This window comes from Bufo gargarizans, chromosome 7, assembly GCF_014858855.1.
Source record: "Bufo gargarizans isolate SCDJY-AF-19 chromosome 7, ASM1485885v1, whole genome shotgun sequence".
Classification (NCBI taxonomy): domain Eukaryota; kingdom Metazoa; phylum Chordata; class Amphibia; order Anura; family Bufonidae; genus Bufo; species Bufo gargarizans.
In genome coordinates this window covers 168336944-168354536 of record NC_058086.1, presented here as the reverse complement: position 1 = coordinate 168354536, position 17593 = coordinate 168336944, and the positions used below count along the sequence as shown (strand labels likewise).

Here is a 17593-nt window from a genome sequence, read left to right as displayed (position 1 = left end):
GTGCCCTAGTGGAGCAGTTCTACAATGTAAAGAATGGGGTTGCAGGTTGGTGTAGCAGAGCTGTATCTTGTAACAGTTTTGTTTTTTTTTTGCATTTTTTTCGTCATCAGGTCTATGACACATCAGACGGGACTTTGCTGCAGCCATTGAAGGGACACAAGGACACGGTGTACTGTGTGGCGTACGCTAAAGATGGTAAATTTGGCAGCCTTTTCTTGTAAATGGTGTCTCTACACGTTAATCCCAGACTCCAGGTGTTACAGCGCGCATGACCCAGTCAGACAGGTGTTACAGCGCGCATGACCCAGTCAGACAGGTGTTACAGCGCGCATGACCCAGTCAAACAGGTGTTACAGCGCGCATGACCTAGTAATGCACGGTGCGTCCTGTAAACTCTGATAAATGTATATTCATTCCAGGAAAGCGATTTGCTTCAGGATCTGCTGATAAAAGTGTCATCATATGGACGTCCAAACTGGAAGGAATATTGAAGTATACGTAAGTCCGTCTTCTTGGAAGCTACGCGTTCATATAGCTGTGGCCCCTATTAGCACATATAGGGGCAGATTTACCGATCCTCTAGATGTCAGAAGTGTAGACCGAAATCCTCCCCCGTTAATGGAAATTCTGAACGCCGTTAATGACAATTGTCTCTATGAGATGACTGTTGTAGAAATATTAATAGTTGTAATCCGCTCGCATCAAAGTTTGCGTAAGGAAAAAGGTAAATCTCTGTTCCCTCAGCCGCAGTCAGAGACAGACCCCGGTGTTACCATATTGATTGAATTCTTGCTGAGCACTCCCTTCCTCCCTGCTCAGTATGTCTTTTATTTACTAACAAAAGGTGTAAAAGGGGCTGCCCCAGACAAGGATACAGGAAGTGATGACATACAGGAAGACAAGACACCATCATTTAGAATAACCTAGCCAGCTAACAAACACATGTATCCTATAACCTCCCATTACCACTGGAGCTAATTTTATCCATCCTTGCTCAGTGATCAATGCCAGATAAAGTTACTATGATCCTCCTGCAGGTTTATTTACAGGACGTCGTCATTATCTCCAGCGGCTGATCAGGCGCAGTGGAGACAACAAACGCACGTTCCTTTCATATATTGTTTTCTTAACAAATGCATCCACGCCAAGCCAATAAATCCGCGTCTTGCGCGGGGGCCCTAGCCGGCGTCCATACATGAGCCAACAAAACACTGCTCTGCTGAACACATCAGTCTCCCCCGACCCACAGCCCAGTGCTTAGCACATGGACCATTCGCCGACAGAGACCTCTGCGCCCAGCAGCTGTGACAGGACATACACGGGAAGATATCCACTCCAGTGGTTTACCCTGACACTGAGAGACATGATGACAATACACAATATATTAAATACACATCCTAATAAAATTTCCACAACGTGATCAATGCCTCAGTCTCCGATAAACTAGTCAAGTTCAAGTTCAAGGTTAAGTGGCATAACTGGCTCCCCTCCCACTTCAGCAAAGTTTCATTATTCTTGTGATGTAATGTCGAGCATATAACTCCTTGTCACCTTTTTTATAATTTTTTTTTTTTTTTTTTTTGTTATTATTCAATTTTTTAGTTAAGTTTTACTGTGGCTACAAATGTCACGCAAGATGTGATTGATATTTGAAACAAGTATCACAATTCACATTCCTTGTATGTAATATTTTATTTTAGTATTGGAAACAATAAAATATATGTAAAAAACAACAAAACAAAAAAAAAAACCTAGACCGCTGTTCAGTCCTGCAGAGGGGCTCGGGCTAGAATATAAATTTGCTGCAGGGATGGACACTTCTAGTATTGGTTGGCTTATTCCTAGACAGAATTTTACGCCGGGATTGTGGCACAATTTTGGTGCAAAACATCAAACGTTAAGCCCCACCCCTTTTCAATTGAGCTAGAAAATTTGTAAAAACCCTAGTTGCACCACTTTTTAAACAGATTCTACGAGCAGACACATTTGTAAGGCCTCTTTCACATGTCCGTAAATCGTGGGCTTGTGCTGTTAATGTTCTCCACAGACAGCACACAGATCCATTGACTTTACTGCGTTTGTTCAGGCATGCAGTACCTTAGTCTGTCCAGACGCGCCCATTGAAATCTGTGGATTTGTGAAAACCGCTGACAACACGGATGGTATCTGCTCTGCCATTGGTTTTCAGTGACCATTGATACTAGATGCTCTGGAAATCCCTGAAATATGGAGGGCAAAAAATGGTTACAGGACCAACAATGGACCATTCACTGATTAATCATTTGCACGGGAGTGGGGAAGAAGCCTAAATCTGGGCTGTGGAGTTTATGGGGTGCGCCTGTGCCTGGGTCAATAATGAAGACCCCATAGCAGCTGCAGCCCCTGCTGATTGGTGGCGGCCCCCAAAGTTGAAACAACTATTGATTGGTTATATTAGGGAACCGCCCCCCATCATTCTAATTTTTAAGGAAATTTGGGTTAGGATACCAAACAATACTTTACTAGAAGTTGCGTAGAAGTGTTGTGTCTGTATTTCTGTGTCACCATTCTCATTTATCTGCTATCTTCAGGCACAATGATTCCATCCAGTGTGTGTCTTACAACCCGATGACCCACCAGCTGGCGTCCTGCTCCTCCAGTGATTTCGGTGAGTCCCGCTTCATTCACATCATTCTCCGTACAGTATTATTCCGATGTTTTGAACGAAGCAACTTTGGATTAAGCATCCAAAGCTCGCTTCGCTCAACTCTATTGCTTACTCTCTGTAGTAGAGTCTGTATATGTAACATACATTAGAGAAGCTGCGCCTTTCAGGAGGGGGGCTGCAGCAGTAGGGTCTATTGGGAGCCATCTGTCAGAAGTGACCATCTGAACAGCGTAATGTAGAATTCCAGCAAGTGACATTAGCCGGTAAGTTCACAAATAAGATTATTTTTATTTTTTTACTAGGTCTTTGGTCTCCAGAGCAGAAGTCGGTTTCCAAACACAAAGTGAGCAGTAAGATCACCTGCTGCAGGTAAGAGCTGAGAGTACAGATCGATTATCACCAGGAGTTTTAGGCCTCATGCACATGGCCGTTGGACGGCCGTGGCCATATTGTGGCCCGCAAACGGTGGGTCGGCAATCCACGGCCGCTGGCCATGTGCACCCCACCTCACGGATACTGACCCATTCACTTTAATGGGTCCGCAATTCCAGGGATTCAGAACGGAACACAACGTTGTGTTTCTTTCCGTGGTTCCGCACCGCCCAAAAATATGACATGTCATATTTTTTAGCGGTGCGGACATACCACGGACCCATTCAAATTGAATGGGTCCGGCAAGCTGCACGGATGTTGCCCGTGCATTGGGGACCGCAGTTGCGGTCCCCAATGCACAGAACGGCCACACAACGGCTGTGTGCATATGGCCTAATGTGTAGCTGGTATCAGTTGTGTCATGTAAGGTGCATTTACAGTCTGCATTTGGATGTATACATCAGAAAGATTTCCCGACCTACACATATAAGTGAATGCACCCTAAAGGCTCGTTTTCATGACGGGTTTTTGCCATGGCATTACAGTTTAAAGGTGGCGGATGCATTCGTTCAATGGGTGTAATCCATGAGTGGACCCTCTCCCAGCAACAAAGGACATATCTTTTTTTGGTGCAGTCTGGAAAATCTATTGGAGAAAATCATCTGGTTGACTGGCAGTGCAGACTCCCATTAAAAACAGGAGAAGACAGGACAGAAATCTGCAGTGTGAACCGGCCCATGACTTTACACTGACCAAAGCTCAGTCTGTCGTTATCCAAGACCGAACAAAAAATGTCATACTACGTGAAGCAACTACATAATCTGCACCAATGTTATAGCGTATCATTTGTTCATGGTGTTAGCCCAGTACCTGCATCTGAGATCGCTTTCCTAATTTGTTTACAACCTGCGCTTGTTTCCGCTTCTTCCGATATCCGGAAGCGCTGCCGTGTTATCAGCTCTCCTTGAAAACACGCCTCCTCTCCCGGCAAGCTCACCTCCCAAGTCGTCTCACTCGGAAGTGCACTATATCAGTGGGTAGCGTTGATGGGGAGGATCCACAAGGGGGCCGTAATAGGGGCGCTGATGACGTTATGTCTACATCAGTGCAGGGGAGCGGACGACATGTACAGAAAAGCAGGAAGCGCACCACGTGACCAAAGTAGTGATCAGACAAAAACAGCACATTTGGCAATATAAGTATACTCTAAGGTTACTAGTTGCACTATATTAAAAGAAATAAAACCAGGTTTTAGATCTTGGATAACTCCTTTAAGGGCTTGTTCACACGGCAGGTTTCTGCTTTGGTTTTGCAGTTTGAATTTGTTGAATACATTCGTTCAATTCTGGCTAATCCTTAAGCAGATGCCTGCAGAAAATGCAGCATAAAAGCACGTGCCTTTTTTGCTGTAGTTAAAAAAAGGTGGCTGCATGAATGGCAGCGCGGACTCCTATGGAGAACAAGGGAAAGTGGTACAAAAGTCTGCGTACAAATAGCACAGTGTGAATGAGCCCCTAACTTTACAGCTAATGATGCTCAATCTGTTCTAACACGTCCGACTCCTGATTTATTACTAGCTGGACAAATGACGGACAGTACCTCGCCCTGGGGATGTTCAATGGAGTCGTAAGCATCAGGAACAAGAATGGTGAGGAGAAAGTGAAAATTGAGCGACCTGGAGGATCTCTGTCACCAATCTGGTCCATCTGCTGGAATCCTTCAAAGTAAGTTCTACTGTTGGGACCTGGATAAAACGGATTGTGTATCCTTAGGCTGCTTTATATTCATAATGTTGGGTGAGGTTCCAGTACATCTCGATGATCCAAGCGTTTCCTCTTACTCCAGGGACGAGCACAATGACATCTTGGCTGTGGCGGACTGGGGACAGAAATTATCCTTTTACCAGCTAAGCGGAAAGCAGGTATTACCGCGACATCTGACTTGGTTCCTATCACATCGTTGAGTTGAACTTCAAGTGTATTTTATTATCGGATTTCCTCCACCACAAGCTAAAATATATTTCATGATTGAACAAGATTGCATTCTGTCTAAGGGCTTTTATAGATTGTTTTGAATGGATTTCGTGGAAGATCCTGTAATCCAGCAGCTATCTGCCCCATTGATTTAAGGAGTTTTCCTGTATTTTTTTTTTTCTTACAGAAGTTGTGTAAGTACATGATCTATTCTTATGTCTTGTAGGTTGGGAAGGACAGATCCCTGGGCTGTGATCCCTGCTGTGTCAGCTACTTCTCTAAAGGTGAATATATCATCCTGAGCGGCTCTGACAGACAGGTGTCTCTCTTCACAAAGGACGGGGTACGGCTGGGCACTATTGGGGAGCAGAACTCCTGGGTGTGGACGTGCAAAGTCAAACCTGATTCCAACTATGTGGTAAGACCGAGTAATGCAATATCTAAGTGAGAGTCTGAGCAGCACAGTGTAAAAGGTTTAATAAGCCCTATGTGTGCGTGATGTTCCAGGTCGTTGGGTGTCAGGATGGGACTCTTTCTTTCTACCAGCTGATTTTCAGCACAGTGCATGGACTCTACAAGGACAGATATGCCTTCAGGGACTGCATGACCGATGTTATAGTCCAGCATCTCATCACTGAGCAGAAAGGTAAAGGACAGTCCCGAGTATACATGTAGGTTAGCGGGTGTACATTTTATTCACCTGCCGTTTAGTTGCTGTTGGTAGCTTTTATAGAATCAAAGTTCCTAGTCATATGTAAGCCTGTGGTTTGTGTCCTTGTACAGTGAGGATTAAGTGCCGGGAGCTGGTGAAGAAGATTGCCATCTATAAGAACAGGCTGGCCATTCAGATGCCCGAGAAGATCTTGATTTATGAGCTCTATTCTGAAGATGCCGCTGACATGCACTACCGGGTCAAAGAAAAAATTATCAAAAAGTTTGAATGTAATTTGCTTGTGGTTTGCTCGCAGCATGTTATCCTATGCCAGGTGAGTGACATACTGAGTGCAGTGTTCCCCAAATTACTCCAGTCTCTGGGGCACAGTTATGTATAACTTAAAGGAGTTGATTTAAGCTTGTCACTTAACCACAGGATGGGTGGGAGGTGTCTTATCGGTGGAGGTCCCACCACTGGGACCCCCATAATTAATAGGACAGGGATGCTGAGTCCCCTTTGTGAATAGGGTGGCGGTCAAGCATGTGCAGTACCTCACCATTCATCTCTATGGGACTGATGGCAGTCGTAGAATGAGGCAGCACTCCAATTCAGTGACAATAGTGGACCTCTTTATTCACCCCACTTGCAACGTTTCAGCCCAACACAATGAGGCCTTTCTCAAGCCTTGGGGACTGATGAAGATCATCTCCTTGAAATTAATGGAGCAGCGGCATGCAAGCGAAACCACTGCTCCTCTCATACAGCGCAGACACCCATTCTCATGATCCTTGGGTTCCCAGCGGTCAGACCCCCTACTTTAAAAGGGTTTTCTGAGATTTTAATACTGATAAGCTATCCTCTGGATAGGTCATCAGTATCTTATGGCTGGGTGTCCGACACCCAGAACCCCCCCTGAAGGCACCGGTGTCTTAAACAGCTGATAGGTGGTGGTCCCGGGTGTCGGACCCCCACCGATCAGATACCGATGACCTATCCAGAGGATAGGTCATCAGTATTAAAACCTCGGAAAACCCCTTTAAATTATCCTGTGGATAGAAGTGAAGTTTAAATCTTGGCACATCTTTAACAGCTGTATATTATTGCATGCCTTCTAACTTATCACTTATACTACGGATACTTATCGCTATTGCTATAATCGGTTTATATTGGAGACTGAGTGTCACATATATCTTTCTGTCTGTGACACAGGAGAAGCGTTTGCAGTGCTTGTCCTTCAAAGGTGTGAAGGAGAGAGAGTGGATGATGGAGTCTTTAATTCGGTACATAAAGGTGATTGGAGGCCCTCCAGGAAGAGAAGGCTTGTTAGTGGGACTGAAAAATGGACAGGTAACATCGAGTGCCTAGACTGGGTCGGGGGACCTCCTTTCTGGACGTAGATGCAGGTCCCTCTTCTGAGACTTTGGCCAATCAGACATGTTGTAACCTGTGGATATTCCATATAGGGTTGTTGCGGGTATCGAAATTTCGATACCCAATCGATACTTTTGTCCCGGTATCGATACGATACCGGGATTTCCGTTTTTTCGATACTGGGCTGCGCTTCTGCGCAGTCTAGTATCTCTGAACATGAGCGCGCTGCTATCGGCGCGCTCATGTTCTCTCAGCAGCACGGGGAGAAGGAAGCTGTCCTCCCTCCCCCTGTGCTGCTGCCGCTGCCACCAATGAGAAGAGAGGGGGGGAGGAGGGGCGGGCGCACTGCGCCACCAATGAGGATAGAGGGGCGGAGGAGGGGCGGGCGCACTGCGCTACCAAATAGGACTATTCCCATTTCCCACAGAGCGGCGCCCAGCGATGCCCCAGCACTCACCATTAGTCCTGGGCGCCGCTCCGTTCGCCCGCAGTGCCCCATTACTGTCTCCTCTCCTGCTCCACATGCTGCTGATTACTATCGGAGCGATGGGAGGAGACATCAGCTTCACTAGTGGGCGTTCCTTCTCCCTGCGCTGCGATTGGACAGCGCTACAGCCAGGAAGAAGGAACGCCCACTAGTGAAGCTGATGTCTCCTCCCATCGCTCCGATAGTAATCAGCAACATGTGGAGCAGGAGACAGTAATGGAGCACTGCAGGCGAACGGAGCGGCGCCCAGGACTAATGGTGAGTGCTGAGACATCGCTGGGCGCCGCTCTGTGTGGCCTGATAGTGAAAGTCAGTCTAACACAATACAGGAGGCGGGTGCCGGCAGCAGAATCGCATTGCCGGCACCCTGCCGCTGACAGGGAGCTGCGATCAGAGGCAGTTAACCCCTCAGGTGCGGCACCTAAGGGGTTAACTGCTGATCTGCCAGTACCCGCCTCCTGTATAAAGGGGTAATTTATCATTGGTGGTGCAGTGTGCCCCTCAACCCCCCATCCCATTAAAATCATTGGTGGCACAGTGCGCCGGCCCCTCTCAACCCCCCAGTATTAAAATCATTGGTGGCAGTGGCCACAGGGACCTCTCCCCTCCCCCTCATTGGTGGTGCAGTGGCAGCTTCTGATCGGAGCCCCAGCTGTGTAAGCCTGGGGCTCCGATCAGTTACCATGGCAGCCAGGACGCTACAGAAGCCCTGGTTGCCATGGTAACATCCCTGGTGCTGTGTGCACAAGGCACAGAGCAGCAGGGACAGTGTGAAGTCCTATTCACCCTGAGCTGAATAGGACAAGGGATGAAAGATCTCAGGTTCTAGCCCCTAAGGCTACTTTCTCACTTGCGTTCAGAACGTATCCGTCTGAGACGGATCCGCTCATATAATGCAGACGGTGGATCCGTTCAGAACGGATCCGTCTGCATTATATTGTAAAAAAATTCTAACTGTGAAAGTAGCCTGAACGGATCCGTCCAGACTTTTACATTGAAAGTCAATGGGGGACGGATCCGTTTGAAGATTGAGCCATATTGTGTCATCTTCAAACGGATCTGTCCCCATTGACTTCCATTGTAAACATTGTAAGTCTGGACGGATCCGCTTGCCTCCGCACGGCCAGGCGGACACCCGAACGCTGCAAGGAGCGTTCAGGTGTCCGCCTGCTGAGCGGAGGCTGAACGCTGCCAGACTGATGCATTCTGAGCGGATCCGCATCCACTCAGAATGCATTAGGGCTGGACGGATGCGTTCGGGGCCGCTTGTGAGCCCCTTCAAACGGAGCTCACAAGCGGACACCCGAACGCTAGTGTGAAAGTAGCCTAAGGGGGGAAATAGTTATTAAATAAAAAGTGTAAAAAAAAAAGTAAAAAAAACCCCCACCAAAATATGAAGTATAAATGACCCCCTTTTCCCAATTTCACATATATAAAATATATAAATAATAAACATATTACATATCGCCACTTCAGAAAAGTCCAAACTATTAAAATATAAAAAAAAATCTAGGTGGTGAACGCCGGAACAGAAAAAAAATTAATAAAAACTGCGCGATTCGCCATTTTTAAACATGCGGAATGCACGTGGCTTTTTTGGTTTATTTTTTTTCGCGTGGTATCGAATGGTATTGAGTATCGCAATACTTTTTCATGGTATCGAAACCGAATCAAAAATTTGGTATCGCAACAACTCTAATTCCATAAATGTCTTTGATGAGAATACCTGTTTAAATATCACCTATCTCAGGGTAATGCAAACGTACACCAGGTTATTATCAAAACCATCCTATGGCCAAACTTTGCATTTCAAGCGGCTTTTGGGAGGTGTAAGGGTGAATTCATACGCAGCACATTTGTTGCATACATTTTTGTGAATGTCCCATTCTTATGAACTGGATTAGTATAAATCCATGTGCTTGTTGCAGAAAAAACTACATTGAGATGAATGGAATGGATTTTCAGTTGCAGAAATTTGTTCCATGAATCTGCTGCTATAGATTCACCCCTAACGCTACAACTTTACTCAGTCGCTCTTTAGAAAAAAAAAAACTTGCAACAGTCTTGTATTAAAATAGCCACTTGGTGGCGCTGTGAAACCATGCCATGTTCTTGTCATTGCATTACTCTACACTGTAAAATGCACTTGTCCTTCTTGCAGAGAATTTCACCCTTCATTACTATGTCCTGTATTGATCTTTGCTATTAGTCTTATTTCTCAGCACCACCACTTTATATTAAAGTCATTCCCATAGGTAGAAATTCTTAGAGACTGTCCGGTGCTGCAATGATCATTTTAATATTTTTCAGATTACTAACCTATAAATAAGTCTCCATGTATTTGATTTGTTTGAAAACCTTTTAGATGTAAAACTGCAGCCTCTTGTTAGTCTTTTCTATAATTCTGTCTCTGCCTTGTCATTAGATCCTGAAGATCTTTGTGGACAACCTATTTGCCATCACCTTACTGAAGCAATCAACATCCGTCCGCTGCTTGGACATGAGCGCCACCCGCAACAAGCTCGCCGTGGTGGATGAGAACAACACGTGTCTGGTGTATGATATCACAACCAAGGAGCTGCTGTTTCAGGTCAGAAATTTAGAGTGTCCTGGACTATATGGTGGATGTGGAATGTGCAAACTCATTATAGGGAACAGAATGCAGTAGAAATACATATTTAAAAGCAGAAGATCAAATGCAAATAGCTCACAATATCCAAAATGCATATGTGTAGAGTGGTCATAAATTTCTCTGTCCACCTAGGAGCCCAACGCAAACAGTGTAGCCTGGAACACCCAGTGCGAGGACATGTTGTGTTTTTCTGGAGGAGGATACCTCAACATTAAAGCCAATAACTTCCCTGTCCACCAGCAGAAGCTTCAGGGGTTTGTGGTGGGGTACAACGGCTCCAAAATCTTCTGTCTACACGTCTACTCCATGTCTTCTGTTGACGTCCCACAGGTGAGGCTGATAACTCGCGGGTGGTTTATAGTCTCAGGTGTGTATGTGTTAGCGCCTTTTGCTTCATTTATGGGGATTAAGATTGTCTTTGCTCAAGTTCTTTCAGTGGAAGCGATTATTGTGAGTATTCTGGAAAATGCAGCCTAAGGGCTCGTTCACACCACCGTATGGCTTTTTCAGGGTTTTGCAGGCCGTTTTTAACGGATCAGTTGTAGTGTTTCCGGTTCCGTTCCGTTTTTCCATATGGCATATACAGTATACAGTAATTACATATAAAAAAAATTGGGCTGGGCATAACATTTTCAATAGATGGTTCTGCAAAAACGGATACGGAAGACATACGGAGTACATTCCGTATGTGTTCAGTTTTTTTTGCGGACCCATTGACTTGAATGGAGCCACGGAACGTGATTTGTGGGCAATAATAGGACATGTTCTATTTTTGAACGGAAATACGGAAACTGAATGCATATGGAGTACATTCCGCTTTTTTGTGGAACCATTGAAATGAATTGTTTCATATACGGGACTCAAAAAACGGCATGTATATGGAACGCAAAAAACGTTCGTGTGAACGAGCCCTAAGGCTGAGTTCACATCAGCGTTCAGCCTTTCCGTTCTCCTGCTCCGTTATAGAAGCAGGAGAACGGAAAGGACGGATTCGGCACATAACTCCGCTCAGAAGATGATTTTGGAGCGGAGAAAAAGTCCTGCGCGCACAACTTTTGTCTCCGCTCCAAAATCATCTTCTGAGCGGAAACCTAACGGACCCTATTATAGTCTATGGGGGTCCGTAAGCTCCGTTCGGCTCAGTTATGTGCCGAATCCATCCTTACTGTTCTCCTGCTTCTATAACGGAGCAGGAGAACGGAAAGGCTGAACGGTGATGTGAACTCAGCCTAAGTTATACAATTTTATATTGGATGCCTCAATATAGAACAGTCAACTGCATTTTTTCATACAAAAGATGTTCTGATATATACCTGCCTGACGGAGGCCAAAAGCACGGCAGGTGAATGGAGCCCTCTGGATATGTTCGATGTATATCCCAGGAGCTTTACTAATACCCCAAACATGCACTGGAAACACAGTGTGAATGCCCCTGATAATTATATTCATTACATGACAACAAGAGACTTTTCAGCTGTTGCAAATCCACAACTTCCAGGACATGTTGGGAGCTGTAGTTTTGCAGCAGCTGGCTTGCAACAGATTGGAGACTACTGGATTCTATAGGTGATTTTAAGCACATGATCCGTAGTGAATTATTGGGCAGTATTCCTATTGGCTCAGCTATTTTATACCCTGGTCATGTCATACATTTTGACAAATTGCCTGCTTTTTGTTCAACCAAAATGTTATATGGCTTCACATAAAGGGACTGATGCACTTGCAACAGGTACAGCAATAGTCCATCCGCCATGGCTTAATGCCAGACTATCAAGTGGTCCAGACTATGGGGCGTCCAGAAACATTCTGGGATTAATAAGGAAGGGTCTTAGATACAAGTGCGCTGCTTTGGATTATTCCATGTTCTTCTAAATTGTCTTGTTTCATTCCTTGCAGTCTACTCCAATGTATCAGTACCTGGAGAGGAAGATGTTCCGTGAGGCCTATCAGATTGCCTGCCTAGGGGTCACCGATCTGGACTGGAGGGAGTTGGCCATGGAAGCTTTGGAAGGCCTTGATTTTGAGACTGCGAAGAAGGTGACAAGCTGTTTCCTGTTTGACCAGGATGCTTTGTTGCTTTGCCTGACCTTTATACGTTTGTTTGCACGTCCAGTAATTCACAGCATCATCCTGTCTGTGGCAAGGATGTAAAACTGCTGACACCAACACAAACTCTGCTAACAGAGAATGGTGGATCACAAACTACACAATCAGGATCACAAATAACAAACAAGGTGAAATCGACGACATTCTTGTTGTATATGGCATGAAAACCTCCTGCTGTATACGCCGACGTGCTCCTAGATTAATGGGTGTTCCCTTTGCCATACATTGACTGGTCTACGTCTGCAACCCGTAGCCTCAACTGTATTGAAAAGCAACTCCAGTTTCCAACACAACTGGATATGAACCCCAAAAAAACATCTACTGCATGATTGAGTTTTTTTTATTTTTTTTATGACGTATGCAACTATACATACACGTACAGTATACTTCTGATTTGTACGTTTGAACGTCAATCTTGAATGCAGTGTGAATTTAGCTTGGTTACATAGTTACACCATGTACTTTTAAAGTGTTTTTCTGGGATTTTGGTATTGATGGCCTGTTCTCAGGATAGGCCATCAATATCTGATTGGTGGTAGTCCAACTCCCGGAACCAACTCGGTGTCGTGCAAGAGGGCCTCATTCGTGAGATAAGAGCAGCTCCCAGAGGTGGGATGCACACCTATCGGACATGTATGACATATCTTGTGGATATGCTATAAATGTTCTCATGGTAATAGCCCTTTAAGGGAATGTCTAATTATTTTTTTTCCTTTACTATCAGGCATTTATACGCATAAGAGATCTTCGCTACCTGGAACTCATCAATAGTATTGAGGTATGTGCGCCACCGAGGTCGCAGGCTCAAATCTAATGAACACAACAACTGCATGTATATGTTTCCTGCATTCATATGATTTTTTTCATCTTGGTTTCTATATCAAGTAAAGCAAATAAAACACATTGGGGTTGATTTAGTCATTGATAAAATTGGTGCTTAAAGGTGTTGTCCCATCTTGGATATTGATGGGCCATGCCATAAATGTCCAATAGGTTCACACATATGCAATGCCCTTTCCATTCACTTCTATTGAACTGATAAAAAATAGCCGAGCCAGTGCACTCAGCTATTTTCGGAAGTCCCATAGTGGTGAATGCAGGGTGTCTGTGTGGTTTGCTATTTATTCCCTTCAGGGCCCCTTTTCAGACAGGAGTTGGTCCCAGAGGTAAGACCTGCACCTATTGGACATTTATGGTGTATCCTATTGATATGCCATAAATGTCCCAGATGGGAATACACCATTTAAAGGTGTTGTCTGCTTGAGGCTGTCGGTGTATATGACTGCACAGTGCTCGCTGGTAGAGCCCCCATTATTAACTACACTATAGATTTGTAAAGAGAGACTTTCCCTCTGGACAAACTAGAGGGTTATTGATTTCAATGCAGCTGTATCCCCCCCAAATCAGCTTATTGTCAGTGGACTTTTTCCATGGATGGAGTTGCCCAAACTGGACAACCACTCTTAGGGTCCATTCACACGTCCGCAAGTGTTTTGTGGTCCGCAAATTGCGGATCCGCAAAACATGGACACCGGCCATGTGCGGAACGGAGGTGCGGATGTGGAACGGAAGTGCGGATGCGGACAGCACACTGTGTACTGTCCACATCTTTTGCGCCCCCATTGAAAATGAATGGGCCCGGATTTGTTCTGTAACGTTCAGGAACGGATCTGGACCCATTTTGCAGACGTGTGAATGGACCCTAAGGAGGCTATAGATACTTTATTGCTCTCAGCTGAGGAATCTTTTGGCCGTCACCAATCCGCCAGTAACTTGCACCCCTAACACCGCTTATCTCCCAGAGAATTTATAGGATCAGGCAGGTTAGAACCAACCTGTCTGATACAAGGGCTGCCTAGACCTGTTAGAAATGACTTTCCTTACCAGCTTCGGATAGGGGCAGGATCTATATTTGGTGAATATATTTTTATATACAGTGCAGCAGAATATGTCAGTGCTATATGAACCCTGCCTGCCTGACGTGTAGGTCTCTGTAGCTGGGAGGGTCGCAGTTTTTTTCTGCACATTTTCTACCTTTCCTTCCTTTGCTTGTTTGTTTTCAGCTCAATGACCTCATTCAGAAGTTTGTTTCCTCCAACCTAAAAGTCTTCTATGGAGCGATATCCGCGCTGCACTGTATGCAATGCTGATAGGGCTGAGGCTGGACGCCAGCTGCCAGTGTAATAATCATTTGCTGGGATTATTTTTATGGCACCCTTAAAGTGAACCTATAAAAACATGCAACTGGAAAATAGGACAGACATTTCCTTCCTGAAATGTATCACAGGAACATATTCATGGAAGGCAATTTACCCTGAACACGAATGACTGGTCTTATGTTCAAGCACAAAGAGTTTCTCATTATTGGCAATTGTACTAGAATTACGGAGGTTTGCCCTCAATAATGTCTCATGGCCGAATGGTAGGGACAATACATGATGGGGGGATTCTACCCGAGTACAGGTGGGTTTAGTCTCATTACCTTTGGGACTTAAGCTGGCCATACACATTAGATCAGGAATCGGCAACCTCCCAGCATGCACATTTACTCACCTGTTCTTGTAACTGCTGTAGAAGTCAGAGGAGGATTCTGGGAGTTGTAGTTTCCGAATTCTGGAGTGCCGGAGGTTGCTGAGCACTGCATTAGATCTATGTAGGCTGACCCTGCCAATCTCAGCAGGTTTGGCACAACCATCTAATGTGTATGCAGGCATCCTGACGGTTGATGTTGTGAGGGATAAGTTAATATTTTACCTGTCTGATCCTTTTTCCTTGAGGAGATAAGCCGTTGCCAGAGGTGTCTGGCAGCAGCTTGATCCCCTCTACCCATTCACTACATATGCATGCGCATGTATGGGAGGATCGAAGAGATAGCTATTGGCCAAAGAGGTGTTATCTCGTGTGTGACCGGCTTAAAACTATCGGAATACCTAAACTCTGGGCTGCCAAAACCTATTTCAGTACTGTGCATGTCTCTGACCTCCAGCTCCTAATAGAAATCCGCTATCAGGGCATGCTGAGAGTTGTAGTTTCACAGCAGCTGGACGTTTGTACATTGCACACCACTGACCTGTTCTTCGATGAGGATGCCCAGAATAAATATACCAGCTGCAGAGATTCTGGGGTAGGTTTTCTATGGATTTGTCCTGGGTTGTACGGTACTTCTGCGGTATGTTAGGCCAAGGTCAGGGACCAGCACCAGGGGCTTTTGCTATTAAAGACCCTGCTGTGCATCCAATATAATGCACTGCAGATCCGCTGGCATGAGTAAGGGGCTAATAACTGCTGTAGACAAGTCTATTTAGGAAGTCACTAGATTTATATGCAGGACGGTCGCCTCTTATATTAAATCCAGTCTGGTTGCTGTCAGCGCCTAGCTCACCCAGCAGCTGAATCACAGAGCTCCTTTCACCCCGCTCCCCACCTTAGACCGCGTACAGTATGACACATATGGAATGAGTTTCAGTCCCCAAACGTTCCCTCACAGCCACCTGCTATATCCAGACGTTGGGCGTGTAATTGCTGCAGCCACGTTATTGCATTATTATTATTATTAATAATCCCTCGAAATCCTGCAGGTGATCAGCTAGCAGCAGGTCAGAACGCATAAATGGCAGAAATGGCATCTACTGTTGGTTTCTATAGCAAATATTCAATCCAGTATCCCCACAAGAGGTTAATCGTTGTATAATGCAACTTTCTAATATGCTGTTTGCTTCCTGACTATTTTTAAGATCTCTGCTTGCTGTCGATGAATGTGTGCATTCTTGTTTCCATTTAGAGATGGGAAACCTGTGTTGAAACTTCTCACAGGTAAGGTTCTCTTACAGTTCCATCTAGTTTATATAATGTTCTGGATGATGAGAAATCTCTCCTCTTCTGGACTGATAATTTGCTATAATGTATCATGTAAAATCTTCCAGCGCACAGGGGATTGTGTAGACTGGGTACAACTGAAGCAAACCCTCAGTGGTGAGAAGTATTGGCTCTGTATGGAATGTCAGGTGAAAATAAAAATCTATTCAATGATGGCAAGCAGAGATGCTAGAAAGTGGTGATGATAAACAAAAGCAAAGTGTATTAGGTGCAAAGTTTTCATTATTTGGTGCACACAGCACACTTCAGCGATTCTGTTAGAAAAGATAATACTTTACCCTCTGTTCTCTCTATTTATGTTTTTTTTTTTTTCTTTAGGAAAGGAAAAAGCGAGGAGATTCCAACGACGACTTATTTTTGGCAGATGTGCACGCCTATGAGGGCAAGTTCCATGAGGCCGCCAAACTGTACAAGAGAGGAGGACAGGAGAGCCGAGCCCTCAACATGTATACTGACCTGCGCATGTTTGACTACGCCAAGGTATTGTATTCAGATCGACCATTCCTCTGCACTTCTTAACTACAGAGTGCCATTAACCTGTTCAACCATGGAGAAAAGTGTAAAAATGTTGTCTGCCACCACTAGAGGGTGCTAGATCTGTATGCAGCCCATATTTAGGTAAGTGGAAGCCATATGCAGATATATACAAGGTCTCCCCCTACTGGTGGGAACAGACGGCATTATGGAAGGTATCCTAGGGCAAGGGTCCGCAACCTCCACCTGTTATGAAATTACTGCTTCCAACATGCACGGATGCTCAGCTGTTCACGAAACTCCCATAGAAGTGAGTGGAGTATGCTGAGAGTTGTAGTTTTAATAACAGCTGTTGTGCTGGAGGGTGCTGACCCCTACCCAAGGTAAAATTAAGTTGAATAAAGTTTAATTAAGATTTTTTTAGTCTTTTTGCAATAAATATTATAAAAAAAAACAACATATTTGGTATCGGCACAATCATAATGAATGAGTCTTAGAATTAATGATATTTCTACAGCACAGTAAAATGGGGAAAAGGTAAAAATCGGTGGCATTACTGCTGTTCTTTTTGCATTTTTCTTCATAAAAACTATTGAAAGCTAAACTATAAATTATACATATCCCCAAAATAGTACAACTAGTCCATTATACAGCAATCGCAAAATAATAAAAAGTTATTACTCATGGAAAGCAACAGTGCAAATGAAAACAATGCAGGATAGAGGATCATTGCCTGGTCCTTGAAGGTCCCTTGTTTCCCAGGTTGAATGGTCGCATATGCTCGCTGCCGCCTCATTCAACCCTATGGGACTGCCAGAGTTGGTGGAGGGCTGTACACATACATTGTTTTTTTGGGGGATCCCAAATGCACTACAGAGGGTCCAAGAACGAGCGAATGTCTCACCATGGCTGCCGATGGTGACCGCTTGTGTCCTGGGTTGGCCTGATGCTCTTCATTCATGGGAGAGTTTTTGAGCAGCGCTCAGCTCTTCGGACCTCC

The 17593-nt window shown here is 44.9% G+C and overlaps 1 protein-coding gene across 1 annotated transcript in view; it reads left to right on the top strand.

Annotated features, from left to right (window-relative positions):
- Positions 1 to 17593, top strand: part of IFT122 (intraflagellar transport 122) — a 51267-nt gene that overhangs the window by 3652 nt on the left and 30022 nt on the right. The window contains exons 3-17 of the mRNA XM_044301326.1: positions 111 to 195; positions 420 to 498; positions 2571 to 2647; positions 2950 to 3016; positions 4597 to 4743; positions 4865 to 4940; positions 5219 to 5410; positions 5500 to 5638; positions 5776 to 5978; positions 6857 to 6994; positions 9931 to 10095; positions 10270 to 10467; positions 12034 to 12174; positions 12968 to 13021; positions 16438 to 16599. Of these exons, the coding sequence (XP_044157261.1) occupies positions 111 to 195; positions 420 to 498; positions 2571 to 2647; positions 2950 to 3016; positions 4597 to 4743; positions 4865 to 4940; positions 5219 to 5410; positions 5500 to 5638; positions 5776 to 5978; positions 6857 to 6994; positions 9931 to 10095; positions 10270 to 10467; positions 12034 to 12174; positions 12968 to 13021; positions 16438 to 16599 (1923 nt within the window). The remainder of the gene's footprint in view (positions 1 to 110; positions 196 to 419; positions 499 to 2570; positions 2648 to 2949; positions 3017 to 4596; positions 4744 to 4864; positions 4941 to 5218; positions 5411 to 5499; positions 5639 to 5775; positions 5979 to 6856; positions 6995 to 9930; positions 10096 to 10269; positions 10468 to 12033; positions 12175 to 12967; positions 13022 to 16437; positions 16600 to 17593) is intronic.